Source organism: Lates calcarifer, linkage group LG17 (genome assembly GCF_001640805.2).
Source record: "Lates calcarifer isolate ASB-BC8 linkage group LG17, TLL_Latcal_v3, whole genome shotgun sequence".
Taxonomy (NCBI): Eukaryota; Metazoa; Chordata; class Actinopteri; family Centropomidae; genus Lates; species Lates calcarifer.
This window is the reverse complement of record NC_066849.1, coordinates 20,926,436-20,946,297: the sequence shown is the minus strand read 5'-3', so window position 1 is coordinate 20,946,297 and position 19,862 is coordinate 20,926,436. Positions and strand designations below refer to the sequence as shown.

Sequence of the window (19,862 nt, the reverse complement as noted above, 5' to 3'; positions counted from 1 at the left end):
GTCTCATCTTGAATAAATACCATCAACATGTGTGTCATTCATTAGTGTTTGTATATTCTGAATCTGTATCTCTCAGCACTTTTCTGAGATGTATGTGAAATCTGTTTTTGTGGTATACAATGTGGAAATGCTCTGGTCCAGTTCCCCAGCTCTAAATAATTTTTTCTGCAGTAGCGGAAAGTGTTTTGGACGCTGACAGTGTGGGTTTGTCTCCCTGGCTTGTTTTCAGCTCTCTCTTTGGGGACACAAAGCTCTCACTTCTCTTTCCCACAACTCATCTTTCTTATATTCTGTCCTTTTTCTCTCTCTTCCATCCTCCTGTCTCCCTCATTAGTCGGCTAACTTTCCCTCCAAACAAGTGGAGGAATGCTGGTGCTTATTTTCTTAACCTGGGATGAGGAGAGGTTTCCCGTAGAGCATCGGCGTGATTGACAGGGAAACGTGCTGGAAACGCTCAGAGGTTCTCTGTTTGCCTCAGACTCTCGCTGTTGGCAGTCCAGACTCGGTCTCTGATACAGGGCTGGAAAACCAAAGACAGGACGTTTTTACTGGAATGAGTATTTCTTGCACTCTTTTCCTCTCACTTTCATCTCTCCATGTCTCAATCTCTACATTATACCTCCCTGTCTCTCATCTCTCCCACTCCTTGCTCTGTTTGTCTCTCAGTTTCTCTCCCTGTCCCTGTCACACTTTTACTTTGGCAGGGAGTCGGATTTCTTGTGGCGGAGTCCATCTCTGCAGCGACAGCTATGACTAAGAGTCATGAGCTGATGGAGACACGATGTCTCACACCCAGTCTCCCAGAAGCATCTTAGAATTATTCAGCATAGTTTATCTGTGCAGTCAGTCAGGCCCGTCAGGTCAATCAGGAAGAGAAAATTTGCAAACCAGGCTGGTTAAATGAATGGAGTCTTTCAGTCCAAGTGATGTCACAATTTATCAGACTTTTTCATATGTCCGTATGTGCAGTAATACTCTCTGAGAACTGAACAGACTGATGTGTAAAATAAGTGAAACTCCTCTCATGACCACGGGGATGTATTTTATTATCATTAATGACAAAAAATTCTTCATTGTATGTGGAAATATAAACATAGGAATATAAAGATCTGTACTGAATTGTATTAGTTGATATATATGCATTGTGTTTCTGTGTGTGTTTGAATTCATTCATACTTTGATGGAAGACAGACCAGCAGCATTTTGGCTAATAATGCTAAAGTTTTCCAAATTATACGGTCACTGTGTTTGACATGTCATTAAATCAAACATCTCTAGCTTGAAATGGTCACGCTCTGTGTTACATTAACAGCCTCTGGCCTAAATACTCTTCACTAATTTAAGTCAACCTGCCAATGCTTTTTCAGTCATTATACATCCTGCGGACAAGGGGAGATCCAGCCTGGCAAGTGAGGAAATACAGACAGACGTAAAGAATGGTTTTGGTATGGCGCCCAGCTCAGCTGTAGTCACATGATGTCTAAATCCGAGTCACGTTTGAAATCCAGCAGCATTTATCCTGCCGTTCCCAGATTCCATCTGCTAGGGCCCCTCCTTGTGAATTTGTCATCCTTGAGGAATCTGGGAATGCCAACAGCAAGCTTATGCAGTGCGTACGTGTCCCTGGCTGCACCTGAGCTGGTTTTTGTCCTGCACGCAAGCAAGCATGCAATATGGTATCTGTCTTATTCACACTGTTGGCACACATGATACACTATTTACAGAAAAGTCACGGACGAAAAGTCAAGCGAGATGACTGTATTCATGTCCCACAGACAGCCTGGCTGACTTTGGCTTTAGGTCTTAAATCTTACATTCCACACCTGACCCATGACACGCAGACCTCAACACAGACATAAAACATAAAGGTGCACCTTATTCACATCATTACATGCTATGTTCTTGCTGCACAGTGCACTAAGTTGCACATCCTCTGCAATAAAGTAACTAACACACAGGTGCGATGACTCTATTCACAATCTGCAGACAGATGAACAGACAGACGGCTACCTCTGCAGATTACGTCAAGGTCTCAGGGCTTGGTCTATCTGCTCCAAAGCGATCAGGTTTTCCAGAAAGCTGAGCGTGCACACACGCACACTTGTACCAGACCTGTCAGGTGAAAACAGATGAGCTGCACAGTAGGTGGCAACATGCTTGTACAGATTCCTCACTAGTGTGCTTACAGCACTTGTAACGTGAGCCGAAAGGAGCCTCGCCCAAAATGGACTAACCAGGCCTTACACATCAGCGTTGGTCTCCACTGCAGAAGCTCACAGGGATAGCAGGGGCTTGTTCATCAGCCCGTTTAACTTATGAGGTCTAGCAGCGTCCAATAGGGCCGAGCAGTTAGAGTCAGAGCCATCAACACAGCATGAAGTTACTCCAAGAGCAAAGATTATTTCATGATGAAACAGACAAATGTATTAGATGGACTGTGCCTTAGTAAAATTCACAGCACATAGCTAATCTTTCCATGCCGAGGGAGAGGTGTGAAATTGCTTTCACTGTACATAAATCCAGACAAACCCACTAAGAGCTAAGTTTATACTCAAACTCCAGCCCATGCTGTGTGTTTGTGTGGCTGTGCGTTTGTGTGGGTTTCCTTAGCACTCTCAGGTTTCCTCCCATATTTCAAAGACGTGCAAGTAGGTCTGGTGGACCAGAAATTATTAATTTGCCACTGGTATGAATGTGCATGTGGACCTGGCTAGTTGAAAGACTAGTACTTATTGAGGTGTCTGCTAGGGCTGGACAATATTGCTGACATAAATATCTCAGAGTTAATCCAAATATTTTTTGATAAGATTATGTATCTCACAAATGTATGCAAAAGTTCCACACAAAAAGATCAAACTGGTCATGTTATGGACAAAGATCTTTACATGCTTAAAACAAGAATCTCAAAAACTCATTTTGATAATAACTTCTTAAATTACAACCATCTTAGCTACAAAATTTTGTAAAGCATCATCATTATATCCTAAGACCATTCCACTGAAAGTCAAGAAACAATAATATTGAATTATCACTGAGCCCAAAGTGTCAGCCAACTGAGATCCTACAAGCAGTCCAAACCCCCATGTATTCTCTTCCTGTTTTCTTTTTTTCCTGATTTTTATGTCCCATCCACTAGAAAAAATGATCATCTGCAAAATTTTAGAAAGCTGCCAGCACTGCATGTAGCCTCTGTGCTGTTAAGGACTTCATGATGTTCTCATTTTCAGTATATGTCTTGGCATTGCTGCGCTACCCAATTTGGCCCTGTTGTGGGAGAGATGCTACTATAGGGTTTCAGTGGAATAGTGGGGGCCCACTGTTAGTGTTGTGTGTGGTTAGGCAGAGTGGTGCTGGAGACTGTGAGGTGACATTAAACTAATGTTTTAGACAAGATAATCCCCACTGATGTCTCTATGGAAATTCTTGTTTTGTTTGTTATCTTCAGGGAGGTCAGAGGTCAGGATCAGCTGCAGACCTGCGTCCCAGCAGGTTGCATGGATCTAGTGTCTTCTGTGAGGACATTGCTCTGCCATGTTCAACAGCCTGGACAGAGGAATGCTGGGTAGTGACAGTTGTCGATGTTAGCCTGACGCTGTGAGATAATTTGTGAAGTGACAAGTTGCTGCTTACAGGGATCTTCTCTGCACTCATTGGTCAGTGTCAGTTTTAGCTCGGTGTACTCAAGTTTCCTGTGAAGTAGCTCTGCGGCCTCTGAGGTGGTTGGGAGTCAGGATTTGATGTTTGACAGGTTTATGCTACCGTACAGTTACATACAATTCAAATCAGTGCTGATCACTGTTTACTGTACACAGATATTTTAAAGACATCAATCTCCTTAATATTAAAGAAAATAAAAACATAAGGTGCATGTAGCATGTTTTGCTCAAAGAAAGAGACAAAGTTTGCTTCAAATATTCAACAAGAATTTGAGGTCAAGCCAAACTATAATTTCAAATGCAGCACAGCTTTGCAAAACATGTCGTAAAAGTTGCATAAAACATCCTCCCTGCTTAGCTCTGTGTGATTCTTGGAGGGGAAGCAACAGTTTTTACTTATTTTAACTGTGTTTTTTTTCATGTCAGAGCAAATGTCTCTTGCAACATGAGCCCTTTCTTTCTCTTGTTGTCTATTGTTCTGACCCAAAAAGGGCCTTGTTCCGCAGCCTCCTGTCATCTACCCTGCTCACATACACACCCACCCCCATCAGCCCTCCTGCCTCTCTCCTTCTCCCTCACCCCCCTCTGCAGTCTTATAAGGTTACAGAGCAGAACTTTGAGGCGATGCAGTAATGTGTGTGTGTGTGTGTGTGTGTGTGTGTGTGTGTGTGTGTGTGAGTGAGACTTGGTGATTCCTGTGTTCTTTGGTCCATGATGTCCTCAGGTGAACACTCAGTCCCTGAACTGGGCCTGCTTTTATTCCTCTGTACGCTCCAATTGAGCCTGGGAACTAACACCTGCACACACAGGTGCAGCTAAAGCGCGCGCGCGCACACACACACACACACACACACAGAGTATACATTATTATCCTTTTTCTAGCTCCATTATCTCCTTGTCTCGTCTTGGGTTTATTACAATTTTAGTTGTGGCGTTGTACATACCAAATAGAGAAAAAAAAAGAAATCAGACTGGACAAGACAGTCAAACAGATTTCAAACCATCCTTCAAATTTAGTTTAAATTAAAAACAAAGTAAATTATTACTTAAATTGTCACCAGCACGTTCAATGTAATTAGATTAGATTCAAAATATTTTATTTGTTCCTCAAGGGGTAATTTAAGGCAAGTGAGTTTGCTTGCAAAAATACACACAGACAACTCACCCAGAAATATAAAGACAATAGACAGAGTTGAAATACAGGAGGATTAATGGCAGTGGTCAGTCCACAGCAGTCCACCGCAAAAGCACATACCATGTTAAATAGCAGAGGTCGAAAAAACAAGTGTATTTATTAGTATATCAACCACAGTTTCCAGACCTATTTCCAAGTCCAGTTTTTATCTGCTTTACTTTCTACATTTGTGTATGCACAGCATTTGCCTCTGCAGTGAGGAATTTTTTGTGATATTGAGAGCGTGCTCACCTTCTAGCGATTGTCAAGCAGTGATATGGTGCAGTGATGCTGAGTGAATACTTTGGTGAGTAGTGTTACTATAACCGATAATAATGAGAAGCAAAACAACAAAAGTAAGAGCCCAGTTGTAATAAACCCTAACCTCATTTGAGTGACTGCAGAATCTATATCTGATGTATATTTTCTGTCATTTCTGTCTCCTACTTTGACTCTGTGAGACCCATGTATGACCACTCAAACAGTAATTCACGTCTGACACAATGACAGTGAATGAAATCTCCAGCCAACACAAATCTGTACTCTGCTCGGTGGGACAGAAGCCCACTTCTTAAAAAGCAGATTTTACGAGGATTTATGGATTTATTGTGAAATTTCTTTTTTCTTTTTTCATTTTCTCTCTTGCTGTATTTTTCTGCACTCTCACATTTTCCAAGTCTTCTTCCCTCCATTTATCTCCAATTCCTCTACTCTCATTCACAGCCCTCCCAGACTTTTCTTCTCTCGCTTGGTCTCCGCCACTCTTCTCCTTCTCTTCCTCTTGGCCTGAAAAATCTTAATTCTCTCAGATCGCTGTCCTTTCGCCAAGACTGTAACTCTCTGCTCATCTTCCAATCTTGAATCTAATTGTGCTAAAAAGTCATTAAGGCAGCTTGAGCCATATATGGTACTTAGTCTGGTTCTGGATGCACACAACATTAGAACATTAACTGCCTGATTCACTCTTCTTGTCGTCTGTGATGGAACATGTGGGTATATGAAGGGAGTGCATGCTCACTTTAAAGTCTGAATCACTTCCTTCAGGTGAGCGTGCAGCGGGGAAGTGAGAGTTTAAAAGTAAGCAAGTGAGCACACAGTAGAAAAGAGGTCAAAACTTGGACGGAAAGAGATGTCCAAACAAGACAAGTTGGAAAAAGAAATTTTTATCATTCCTGAATTTTCCTCATCTATCTCTCACCTTTTTAAGGCAGAAATATGACATAGCTGCATTGTGAAAATAGCGGGTTTGCTGTTCTTCCAGATAACCTCTGAGTTAGGTCAGTTTTCCAGCTAATAGGGATGGAAGAGGACCTTGGGAGAGGCCCTAATAACAGAGCGGGAGAGCTCATACATCAGTCTCACTCACCACACCAACCACCCTGGCTCCAAACACAGCCCCCCAGACCATATAACAGCATATTAGTTGCTATGCATAACCGCTCAGATTGAATATTTCTGATTTTGTTCTGCTTTTGCCCTCTGGGCACTTTACTTTTCTTTGCTTCATTCCTTCCCCTCATTCCCATGCTTTTGAGCTTGAAGTTCTGCGCTAATTCCCATATGCTGCTGTCACAGTAAAGTCACACCAAATTCTCAGAGCTTTATAGGGGTTAAGCTCATGTCCCTGCGTGATTTTTATCATCATAAGCCAAATACAGCTGGATGGGGATCAGAGGCTGCTCTCATGGAACTTTCTGTGTGGAGATTTGCTGTCTGGACTTCTCTAAGGAACCTTCATGTTAACCATTTACTGTATTTTTTGCCACTAGGATGGCAATTGACTGTCACCCAGTTGCAAATGAAAGAAGAGGTTCCAAAACTTTCAGTTGTATGAAATAAGCCATATCAGCCAAAAGTGGAAAATGATACTATAATAAAAGCTGTCAGACATACCAAAATGTTCTGAAGTTAACATATCACTACCGACATTCTATGGAAATATGTGCGTGGCTTTATGTTCCAGGTTATATTGGTTTTCTTTGAAGGTACTCAAAGGGAAATTGCTGTAAAATTAGGGTTTTTAACAGTTGGGGTAATCGTTACTCTAATAAAAACCAATGGACAGAGATCGTATCAGCGTGCAAATAGTTCTGGGAAGCGAACTTGTGCCTGTAAAAATGGAAGCGATGTGAAACGATAGACAACCAGGTAAAAGGTAGCTTGGCTCTTGGTTGGAGAGACAGCACGAAACAGACTCTGTCCAATGCTGATAAATTCGAAATGGGGTTTTAGGAGGGACTGCAGGTGTGAAACACACACTGTCCCTGTGATGACATGGAAGCTGACCTCTGGTTTGATGGTGATATATGCTTTTGACAGCAAAAAAATGTATTTACAACTAAAACAATGCACTGGGATTGGCTATCCGAGGCCTAACAGTGTTTTAGATTAGTTAAAACCCTAAGGAAATTTACAGTAATAGTTTCTTCCATTTGTCTACGATCATGAAAACCAGGGCCTTTGATCCCTCACTGATTCATACTGTCAGACAGGGATCTTTATAATACACAGATCCAGTTTACATATGGAGAACCATCAGAATCTGGATCATGATCCAATCAGGGCCCACAACCACAAGCGCAAGAACGGCTGATCTAAACTGACACGGGCACAGTGAAGGTGCCTATTTTTAGTCCCTCATTAACAAATGGGCCTAATGCAATCGCTTCCCTCCACTGCTGAAAAACATTAGAAAGCTAATCTCAAAATTACTCTGCAATTCATCCCAGATATTCCAGATGATAGTCTCAATGAAAGAGGACTAACAGATGTGACCCAAATAGAGAAGAAATAAAATGGAGGAGAAATGGAGAGATGAGTGAATAACCTCTTGTCTATTTGGACAGCTGTCTTATCTGAAACAGTCATGTCAATAAAATCACATGCTGTTGTTTATTCCTTAAAAAAAGAATGGACAGATCCAACTCTGTTCCTGAAAACACGACACTTTCTTCTCAAAAATACTCAGCTCTGTCTCCTACATATCGATTTTATAAACTTTGGCTTGGTGCAGTTCTCAGACCTCTCTCCCCCTCCTTCTCCTCTATTCCTATGTCCAGCCCCCTCTATTGAACTCTCACCTGGCTGCGCTTGTCTAGCTTTGGGTTAGTGAAGCTAGTGAGCTGCGTCGTCCCCTCTCATCTGTCTTTTCCTTTCACAGAGCTCTGTGCTTCTTACAGTCTGTCAACCCAGAGCACACAGAAAATTTAGACCCACCTTGGGGCCAAGACTCACTGTAATTCTCTGTCATGTTAGGAGCCCTCAGGAACAAAATTCATTTTGGATCCCACACTGTAGTGCAACTTGTGAGAGCCTGGAGATTGTGAAATAAGCAAAGAGATAAAGATACATGAGGATAACGACATAGCCAGCAGATATTATGAGTTATTGTGTCAATACAAAATAAATAACAGCTTAATAAAGAGACAGAGTAATGAACACTCGCCTATCTTTATGGTATATCACCCCACAGTTGCTGGTTGCTACATATCTGTAGTAATCTTATCCATAACTCATAAAGCTGCCAGCGTCTTGTTATGAGGCTGTTGCCAAGCCTCCAGACTCCCTCACTAACAGGTGCAGAGGCCCAAAGCACTGCTCATTAACACAGCTCATTTCACAAGCACTACCACATAGTCTTTACCATCACAGCACGTGTAAAACAACACATTATCACCCAATTAGCATGACCCTGTGTCAGGCGGCTGGTCCTGTTTGACTGCAGACTTTCTCTCCTCGCGCACCCCGACTGTCACCCAGCATGCCACACACGAAAACAAGAATGTTTTCAAGTTGTTCATTCGAGAATGTGAACTGTTCTAAACGTATATTGAGTTGTTTTGCTGTTGAAATATATTTGAGGACAGTTTAGGTGTGCAGATATATCTGTACACATACACTTGTGTCATTGCACATGCTTGTGTTTTTTTGCCCATGCTTGTGACTAGGGTGCATGTCCTTAGTTGGCAGGCAGCCATTTACTCATTCATCATGTTAAACTATCCCAGCCTGCCCCAAAACACACACACACACTGGATTGGCTTAAGAAGCAGAACTCACTTGTGTATTGTAGCTGATTGTAACCGTGGGATAATGTATGTGTGTTTGTCAGTTGTCAGATGCCCTGAGAATCAGCAAAGATGAAACTGATTCAGGTTCCATCCTTGTCAGTCCTGCGTGTTTCAAGTCGTGCACGGGCTTTTTCATTTGTCGGGAATCACCCTATGACCTGTGGCGGTGCACACTGAAGCTCATTTTCTGTCTCTTCTCTGCTGTAATGAAAAGCAGAGGGCTGTTCTGTCGTCAGCTGGTAATAACGCAGCATTAGGCCCACATGGCTCACTGATAGGCTCCCTGTTATACATTCAAACCTTTGATCTACACTAGCAAATGTACAAAGCTCTCATCAGAACTGTTTAACATTTCACAATGGGGAACTCGTGTGTTTGTCTCTGTATGCAGTCTTTTATCTAGATAAGTTGCTGCAGCATTGTAGCTGTTTATGTATCAAGTAATACAATTAAAACAGCATTAGCCGCTGACCAAATGTTTATCTTGTTATTTGACTTGGTTTGATTTCAGTAGAGCAGCTTTTCTGTTACTGCTGCTGCTGTTGTGGTTGTAAATTTAGGGGTATCCCATTGGTCCAGAAGGTCTGGCTGAGAGCAATGTGTCTGCTGTTGCTGTTTGAAGTGACCCCATGTTCACACATACAGACTGAATGAATGAAGCTTGAGGGTGTGTATAGCACTGAGTTTGTACAGTAACTTACAGTAAATTTTCAGCTCAGACGGGCACTCGCCATTCAAGTCCTAGTAGTATGTTTAAGTTATGTCATATAGAATTGGGAAGTCATTGACTGTGACAAGTAGCATTGCCTTCATTTAGTTTAAAGTACTTTTATGCAGTTGAGTGGAGTCAAAAACAGCTTTGTATTTCCCAAGGCAATCAAAAGATTGAACCTTTTTCAACTTCTTTCAACTTTCTTTGAGCAGCAGTAGACAGCACCGGCATGTTTGAATCAAGGGCGATTGGATACTTGAAGATGTTTCACCTCTCATTTTCACTTCTTCAATTCTGAAGAGGAGTTGAAATGTCTTCAAGTATCTACAACCAAGACCAGTTGCCCTGGATTCAAACCTTCTTGGACTGGGGAATCTTCATAATTCATTCACCATGATCAGTGTCCTGTCATGTTTCCACATTTTGAGTTCATATATGAGAACAGGGCTAAACTTTACAGCTTGAACTGTAACACAGAAACACTCTAAAAATTAAATGACAAGGTTCATGATCCATCAAGTGAGATGACAATGGAAAGCCCATCCTGCTAACACTGCCTTTTATATGTATTTTATGAGGGACGGTCAGAAACATGCTAATAGTTGTGTCCATTTCCTCTTTTTACAGGGTCTGAGTTTCCCCAAGACCCCAGTGTGCTAGCTACCACTTCATGGAACACCTCTAGTGATGGTAAATGCACACACATAAACACACACTCACAAAAATGCAGGGTTCCGTTTCAACAAAACATCTGTTACAAGCAATACAATGACGATATGTTCACAGTACAATTAACGCATGCTGCGTTGAACTGTAACCCCCTCATTTGTTGTCTGAAATTATGTTCAATGATGTGTTAAAAATTACACGTCCACTGTGAATAGTCACCCTCAGCAACCCAGACAACACCCACTGTCCCAGCAAGGGCCACTGTAGAGGATAATTGATGGAACGAATTACACGTTGATCTACTCAACATGTGGGAATCGAGCCACAGGTGCACTGCATTTCACTAATTTCCACTGACCTACTTTTAGTTCTCTCTTAAGCAAACACTTCAATGTGCTGGCGCTTCTAGTTCATCTTCTTACACTTTGCTCTATATATTCAACAGAAGTATCTGTCTGCAGATGTCTCTGACAACCCTTTTCATTTTATCAACTCATTCAGTTTGACTCCTGCTCAACCAGGAATCTAAATACAGGCTGTGTGTTCAGGTGAAGGTAAAGACCCAGAGTTGTTTGCGTATGTGCTGCAGGTCAAATGACAGCACTTGTAACAGAGCTGTGATAGCAGATTAAGATACGGCACATCACTTCAGTTCAACATCTTGTCTTCTGTTTCAGGAGGAAATCTCTGTCATTTCCGAGAATGCCCTCTGAAAGAGCTTAAAGAACTTGTTTTGATGTGTTTTGCTGTTCCATCTCTAAAACTACAACTCCTCATCCTTATCAAGCTGCAACACAAGAGGCAGTGATCACATACCTGTGTCCTTTTTCAGATGTATATCTCCTGAGCTGCAGATCAGGGCCAAAATTACTCTTGGTCAACACAAGAATGGGGCTGACAATCAGACTGAATTATCATTTTGTTTCACTTCATTCATTCAGTCCGACTTTTTTACAGCAAGTGAGAAATTGTGTCAGTTTAGTCATTTTTAAGTCTACTTTCAACCTGTACAAATGTATTGATTCATCCACCTAAAAAAATTCGGATTGGTAGAGAAACAGGCATCAAAGAACATATTATGAAACTGTCTGGGTTTACTCATGTTGATGTTAAGATTATGGCAGACACAGTGGTTTTCTCTTGATATCTTATGGAATCATTGACGACTGTTTTGTGTGTTTCTGTTTCTAGCATCTTGCAGACACCAAGCATAAATGTCTGAGAATGCCCATAACCAACATTCATCAGTCTTACCGAGTTGGTATTTGCACATGCTGAGAGCTGATCACTTGCAGAAGATACTGTACCAATGTTCTCCTGAAGTTTCACAGTCTAGCCTCTACATTTGGCAGGCTTGTTTAGAACAAACCTGTCAACAAGTCACATTGTCCCATGCTTCCCACCTGACCTAAATCCCCCAAAATTGACTGCAGGATGCAATATGGAAATGAAAATATCTTAAAGTCTCCTTGGTTCTCCCTCAGACTTGTTCAGCTTATTCCTTCCCTTCCGTGATCAATAAGGATTCTTTCCACTTCATTAGAATTATTTTTTTGTGGTGAGTATGGTCACATCTCCTGGAGCTTGCCGGGTTCAGATCGGCAGATCCTGACAGTGAGAGCATTTAAAACTGCTGTTCTCCTGTCAGCACTGCGGGAACAACTGAGTCAGATCCATAAAGTTTTCTGGATATTTTCTCAACACTGTTGCCCAGAGTTATCAGTCAAATCTTGCCCCCTCTCTCCTCAGTTTCCCCCTGGGCTTGGAGAGCCAACATCCGTCTAATCCCCCACGAAGACACCCTGACTTGGAAGATCTTCAACATAACATTTATTGATCTTGACCTTTATTATTGTCTGGTTTGCTTAATTCATCTCTCGCAAAGCCAGCTCTCCCACAACATCCGCCCCACAGCAGATTCTGTGTGTACACAAAAACACACATTGTTAAACACACAGGCAAGAATGAAGACAGTAGTTTCTGGACATGATTGAGCAGTTTAGTCAAGATAATGATTATGGTGACCAATCAAGAATGTTTAAAAAGTCATAAATACAATGAGGAGTAGTTCCAAACAAATCATAGAGACAGCTTTATTTTTCCAAAACAACATGAAATATGAAAACCTACAAAGGCTGCACATGTGCGTGCGCGTAACCATGTGTTCAGGGTAGTGTATCTGTGTGTGTGTGTCATTTTAAGCTCAGCCCCATGACTAACATCTGTTTCTTATCTGATGGATGGATGGTGATTGCACCACTTGTTTTGTCTGCAGGCAGGGAATGGTTTTGATTGACCAAGCAGACAGCATTCAGGTAGCGTGGCTCTATCAGTATGCATCAGTAGCAGGAAGTTATCATGGTGAAAGAGGCTCATTACTGGGCTAAAATCAGGGGTGATGATAGTTTACTGAACTCATTTTCCCTCAGGCTTTCCTTCGTTCTTCCTTTCTTTTACAGTTTCATTCTGTACAGTTTTTTTTATCTTGTCCCCCCCCCATCCCTCTCTCTTTCTTTCATTCTCTGTTGGAGAGTGACCCAGCTTTAATGAAATTCACCTTTAACCATAGCTGGCAGTGCTACAGTCCCAGCTCCTCGGTGTATCTGCTGAGTATGTTTAGTTAGCTGTGCAGCCACTCAGGTTTCTGAGCCTGCGTCTTGCTGTGAGCAGCCTGCCTAGCACAGCTTTACTCTTCTGTGTGTTATTGAATATAGACATATAGTCATATATAACTTTGCTGGTGAAATGAAAAGGTATTGTGTAACTTGTCTCATTTTGAGGCACGAATAATTTCTGTGTGTTGTGGTCGTGTGGGTGTGCGTGTGTTTACATTTGTGTGCTTGCGTGTGAGTGTTTGATTGTACAAAGCCACTGCGAGAAAATGCAGGCTGATGACAGGGCATCATTTAGTCGCCTGCCACATTAAAGGGACAGTCCGCAGAAAGGGCTTGAGTTTCACAGTACCCCCAGTGCCAAATACCACAACACTCACCACGAGACAATTACATACGGAGTGGCTTTGTTACACAGACATTGGCAGGACATCTTTGCAGCTAAATCACTCATTGCTCTCTTTCTCCTCCTCACTTCCCTTCTCATCATCTCCTCTTGTCTCTTCTTTCCCTCTTTCTGCTCCCCACTGCTTTATTGTCAGTTATTATAACAGCTAATGAAGTGTGCAGGCACACAAGTCCAAAAACCATTTTCTTTTCCATCAACTCAACTAATGAGACGGTGATAAAGTGACTCAGTTTGTGTGACCTTCTTGCCATTGGCAAAACACACGTGTCTTTTAAGAGCCCGGCCTGTTCTCATTTAATATATGAAGTAGTTTTTAGATTATAAAGTCTGACTCAACAGGCACATTAAGGTAGTGAAGTGTTGCGTCAGCATGTAAGAAGGATTCAGTCCACTTCTGTCATAACAGAGTATAGGCACAGATTCCCAGCAGACCTCCATGACTTTGTGTTGACAGTTAAAATCATAATTAAAACATACACCCACACACAGAAGTAAGCATGGGCAGACAAACTGTCATGTGCCCTCAGAATGATAAATGTATCACCCAGTAGGAATGACCTGAAGTTCTACCACTGTGTGTGTTTGTACAACTCTGGGCTTGGTGTCAGCATGTGCATGTTGAGTGTGGATGTTTTAGTGTGGGTACTGGTTGTGAGAGGTAATGATCTGTGACTGTAGGGAGTGTTGCAACATTATTCCTATCAGAGTTTATCTGATCTGAGTCAGATGTTGCACACACCTAAAACTGATCTAAAACCCTGTACCTCCAAGTTTGTTTGTTTTTTTTAAGAGAATGAGGGAATACAACAACAGAAGCACAACTAAATTAAGATTTCCTGAAAATAGAGTCTAGACTTACAAATCATTTTTACTGAAGAGTAACAATTACTGTTTCACACTTCGGATGTAAAACTGAAGATGTTAAATTTTAATTGTGTAAGGAGTTGAGTTGAGTTGTTTAATATTACAAGTTCAGATTAGGCAACACAACAGAAATGAGAAAACATTGTTACGTTATGTCTGTGAAACTGACCTAATAGTCACAGTCATGTCCTTCATCTCAAAACTCTTTCTCTGTGGTCTCATGACATTTAAAGTGATTACAAATGGTAACATAATCAGACTCAACAGATTGAATTGAAAAGTAAAGCAAAACACAAAGTAGCAAAACAGCTGAGTAAACAAGTTATGAAAAGAAACAAGTGACACAAATTAAATGCAGAAACTGCTGCACTCAATATTTCCTTTCTTTCAGTATCTTGGCGCACACATTGAACATTTTATTTCTGCTTCTGCACTCCCTTCTGTCAATGCATTCTTCTTCATTTATGATCATATCACGTGATTATCAGTTATGTACAGCCCTTCTATTACACCACCTATTGCATTTTATTATCAAATTTTGCCTTGATAAACCAGTTACAAGACTTTTTAAAGCAGATACCAGAAAACACAGGGATGTATGTCTGTGCATTACAGCTGCTTGAAAGTGTTGGGTGTTGGGGGGGCCCTCAGACATGGGGGGCTTTTACATGCTGTCTATATATAAGATGTAATGTAAGAGCTTCTCTCCTCCACATACACCTAAGTGTTTTTTATGTCTGAAATTGGGAGTGGAGGAGTAAGTAGATATGGAGAGACAGGAAGGAGTAAAAGAGGGGAATGTAAGTGGGGGAGATGGGATGGATTACTCTCTGTGGCAGTAAAGTATCTCATTATTAGTAATAAAATAAGCATTATTTATATGAATGTTGTCCCAATGTTTCTAAAAATTGTCACAATTGCTGGAGGTTTTGTTCTGTCCGCAGTGCAGCAATGTGGAGAAATATGACTGTAGAAAGAGAGGGAGGCTGTTGTGTATGTAGAAGAAGGAGGACAGATAAAGTGTGTGAGAATGGGGAGAAATGGTCGATGGTGGGAGTCTCCTCACATTGCCACACACTTGTTAGTACCACATTGCTGTGTTAAGCCTGGGGCTATAGGGAGGACAGTGTACACACACACACACATGCATGCACACACAGGCTGTACGCCAAGACAAACATGCCCACTTCTGTTTTTAGCAGACACGTTGTGGGCACTCATTCTACACACTTCATGGCAGTATGTTCGCTGCTAGCGTCAGATGAGCTGTACATACAACCACAAGTGTTGCCATGGTGACAGAGAGTACCAAGTAAGGGCACCAGCCTGCTCCATAACAAACTGTTGGTAAAACTAAAATCTGAAACCCTCTCCCTCCACACTTGTCCTACATCAGGGCTGTAACTTTGTTAAACTGACAAACTGACATTCACACTCATGCCACACAGCAATTTGTCAATAACTTAATAATCCCTCTAGAAATTTGTGATCTTGTAATGACAAGAGTTAATGCAATTTTAGCCGAAGTTGTGAGAACTGCTAAGTTTGTCCTTTCGCCACAATCATCATAATTACTTCCCTTGTAAAAGATCACATTTACAGTCACTGCTAGGAGACCAGTTCAAATTAAATCAGACTTTAACCCAAACACTTCAGCTGTCTTGCATGTGTATGGTCAAGGGTCTTTCTCAGCCCCAAATCTGGTTTCGGACCAGTATGTCAGCACTTACTACTATAGTCTAATAAGTGCCTGACAGGCTGAATTCAGGGAAGAAATACAGCTTCATACCACTGATTACAGGGATTGATTTAAATAAAATTTAGCTTCTTACCAAAATTATCATGAAATTAGTTTTTCTGTGTTACTATACTTAAGTTTACTGTATGTGCACTCCATATATTAGGAGAGAGCAAGACAGAGAGCAGCTTTGGAGAAGACAGCAATGCCCTTGTAGGGAGAGCTGTGGTTGGGAAGGAAGACCTGGTTACTGTTGAGTGTTTTGGTAGTTATGTGTTAATCGTCCATCAACCCCTCTACCTCTAAAACCACATTCCTGACAACTGTCCTGGTCAACAGGGAGCAGCAATCAAGCCTTTTGAAAGTTATGTTGTTCGGTGTAGAGACGGCCAAACTAATTAATTTGCAAAGCAGAGTAAAGATTTAAATGTGTGGGCGGACTTGCATATGTAAGTGTGTGCCTCTATTTTTACTCCTCAGCCTCTCTATTCACACATACTGAAGTTCATCTGACTAGTATTTGAGATTCCCCTGTATGTGCTTTTCCTCCTTTATTTGTTTTGGCCAGTTTGTGTGACCAGGAGCATTTCTGCATACCTAAGATGGGTTTTGGGGTTGAAGGAACTTTCCAGAGGTTTTTCTTAACATTAACACTAATGTTTTTCCTGCACATTAAACTCTTAGGTGGCCCTCCAGATTGTTTTTTTCCTGACCACCTCGCGGAAAAATGTAGTCCTGTAGATAATCATGCAGAAATGTTTTGCTTTGTCTTTCCCAACAAGCTCCGAACTCATCAGTGTCACACTGAAATATTACAATGGGCTCTGTTAAGCTTTATATTCTCTCCTTAAGGTTGTTTAGTCTTTTCCTCTTCAAAGTCTTCACCCGCTACACAGGTGGTGTTGCCTCATACAATAGTACACAAGCTTGGGAAAACCCTCTGGCATTATATAGCCATGATGAAATGTGAAATTAGGTGTCACCACAGTGGCAACCACAAAATAACTTGCAAAACCAGGCATTGAAGATGTGTGTCTGAAAACACTGAGTTGTTTTACCACTATTTTTTCATATAGCAGCATGTGTTTTTTTATATATCTGGCTCTGATGTAATACAGTAAGTGTAGTTTGATTTATGTCTTAGTTCTTGGCCTTGTGTTACACAATGTCTTCCCTCTCTTGTTGTCTTTTTCTCTCTCAATCATCTCACTCCTGACGTTTCTTCTCACTTGGCAACTCTTTTATATTTTTTTCCCCCTCTAACTCTCTTCTCCTGTTCTATGCCTTTATCTGCCCCACTTCTCTTCTCCTTTTATCTCACTCGTATTCTTCCATTTAATCTCCTCTATGCCTCTGTGTTTTCCAGGGCCCTACTTTATCCGTCTTGAAGCTCCCTTGAACAACATCACAACGTCTCTGGGCCACACAGCCGAGCTCTTTTGTCGTGTGTCTGGCAACCCGCCACCCACCGTGCGCTGGCTGAAGAACGACGCCCCGGTTGTGCAGGAGCCACGCCGTGTCTCCTATCGGTCCACGCCTTACGGATCACGCCTCCGCATCCGCAACCTGGACACCACCGATACGGGCTACTTCCAGTGCGTGGCCACTAACGTGCAGGGGACCGTGTCCACTACAGGCGTGCTGTTTGTCAAATTCGGTAAGAAGAGTTAGAGAGATGAGAGTCGCATTTGATCTGTAGCTGCCAGCCAAGCTTTTAAAGACTGGTCTGCAGATGTCACAATAAAGTGCCTTCATGATGAGTATTTTATGTGCTTTCTGTGACAAAACAATGACCTTTTTTTTTCTCTATCCATCTTTTCCCGCTAGAGATCTGGCTCCTTTTAGCAAAACTCATCTCAACTGATTCTTGCTTGTAGCTGGCAGCTTGCACAGAGAGAAATCTGGGAGCAATATTGTTTATCCTGTTGTAAAAAAAATCCCCCTGTCTTCTTTTCCAGATCCACTCCCTACACTTCTGACACGAAAGCCAACGTAAGTTTCTCTTCCTCTATCCATTTTTCTCACTGTCAGTCTGTTCATGCTGGACTTACCAGAATGCAGTGCAGGGGACTGTTTCACAAAGGTGATTTGTAAGCAGTGCTCAGACGTGGATCGGAAATGGATTATCTTCAATCATCTCAGAAATTATTGTTGCTTAAGAATTGCAGATGGCGTTGTGTGTTGCATGAAGTATGTCATCTGCTTTGATTAGTGAAACACCAAAATCACAGCTTGCTGCTTGAAGATTTGGTGAAATGAGGCCCTGGATCACACAAAGAAGGAGAAAGATGATAAAATAATCCAGATTTGCTATCTCTACTGATAATCATTTGTGGGTCTGTTTACATTGTGACCATAATAAGAACAAATTTCATAACAGAAAATGCAAATGCCATGAAATAAGTAGATTGAAGAGCCCTTAACATTTCCAACATATTCTTTGTGGTCAGGAAACTGGAAAATGTAGCATTGCTCTGTATCTTATACTTACTCATAGTAATTCATAGCCTGCTTGCAAAGTCCTATACAGTATATTCATTGAATAATCACTCACATTATAACAAGGCCAGGCCTGTAATTTTCCATTTTATTGGTAGAGGTCTCAATGTGGCTGAATGAATATTTGATATGAGCCTTTAAATCCTCATTGCTCTGATGTTCTACGCTGCTGTTTCTGCCCAACCATCACTGCTCACATGGTTCACATTTGAATACGGACTGTGTACAGTTGGAATGTGGACCATGTGGACTGTTGGGCTCTGTTCGCTGATCACAAATCTGGGGCCTAAAGCAGATGTTGACTTCTAGGTATAACACACAATATGCCACATTTAACACACTGAACCTCGTAGTATTGGTGAAATTGGGTTAATTTACTCTCAACCAGCTCTACTCAGAAAACAGGACATGACTCAAAATGCTAACAAATTCAAAACCTGTGCCAGTCATTTGATTTTAGGGCGGCAGTAATGAGGCATTAATCTGATTTCAGGCATATAATGAAGTTATTATAATTAAGAGTGAAGGCCTTGTGTCTGTTTTGGAGTTTAGTTGATTAACGGAGGTTTTACCTAAAATATTGCCACCTAAAATGATCAGTATGGAACAACGCCCCACATCTGTCTGTGCGGTTGCTGTTATATAACGTTTTATAGTCACCCAATTAGCTGCCAGCTGTCTGAATGTACAGCAAAACCAACCACAGTCCTGGTCTCTTAACAGGAACATGTATATCAGATTAAGGGGGGTCTTGAGAGCAGCACATAAAACCAAACGCTACAAAATGTTGTAAGAAAGCATAAAAAAAATGACATTCCACTAAAAGATTTCCATGGTCTAGGGCAGTAGTAATACTGCTGCCCAAATCAAAATTTTGTTTGAGTCTGGCGAGCTTCCTTTACTTTGTATTGACGTTTCCCCAGTGTTATGGGATAAAACTCTATGAACTTTCTCAGCTCGTTTGATTCTCTCAGGATCAAAGGAGTTAAGCTGGATGATTTTCCCCAATGACATTATGGCAAGGCTTACTGCCATGTTCCATGCAGCGTACTGTGAATCAAAACTGCTGGCACGAAGTGGACATCAGACACTTACTAAATCCACTCACACACTGAGACGTGTGCATGCACAGTCGCACACATACGCACACGTTTGGGCCGTGTATGACTGCTCCCACTCAGACATCTGTTTCTGCCATTCCTTTGTTTACATGTTTTTGATTTTTCCTGTGTGACTAAATTACAGCTCGTTTCAAAAAATGAGACAAGTTGGCTCAAAAAGAAATCACAATGCAGTATCTCGAGGGGAATTATCAATAAAAGAAATGTAAGAGCCTTTGGCTTCACAATACAGTCATGCAGATATTAGAAATAAACGAATGGAAAATTGCATGAGAATTAGAATAGGAAGATAAAAATTTTGGCTTCAAGTTACATGTTGACATAAGAGATAATCAGGA

At 41.5% G+C, this 19,862-nt stretch overlaps 1 protein-coding gene across 2 annotated transcripts in view; it reads left to right on the top strand.

Annotated features, from left to right (window-relative positions):
* ror1 (receptor tyrosine kinase-like orphan receptor 1) overlaps positions 1-19,862 on the top strand; it is a 123,632-nt gene that overhangs the window by 71,223 nt on the left and 32,547 nt on the right. Inside the window, exons 2-4 of one of the 2 annotated variants that reach the window (XM_018696510.1) lie at positions 10,240-10,302; positions 17,271-17,561; positions 17,863-17,896. In XM_018696510.1, the coding sequence (XP_018552026.1) occupies positions 10,240-10,302; positions 17,271-17,561; positions 17,863-17,896 (388 nt within the window). The remainder of the gene's footprint in view (positions 1-10,239; positions 10,303-17,270; positions 17,562-17,862; positions 17,897-19,862) is intronic. The other variant, XM_018696517.1, reaches the window with a different exon arrangement.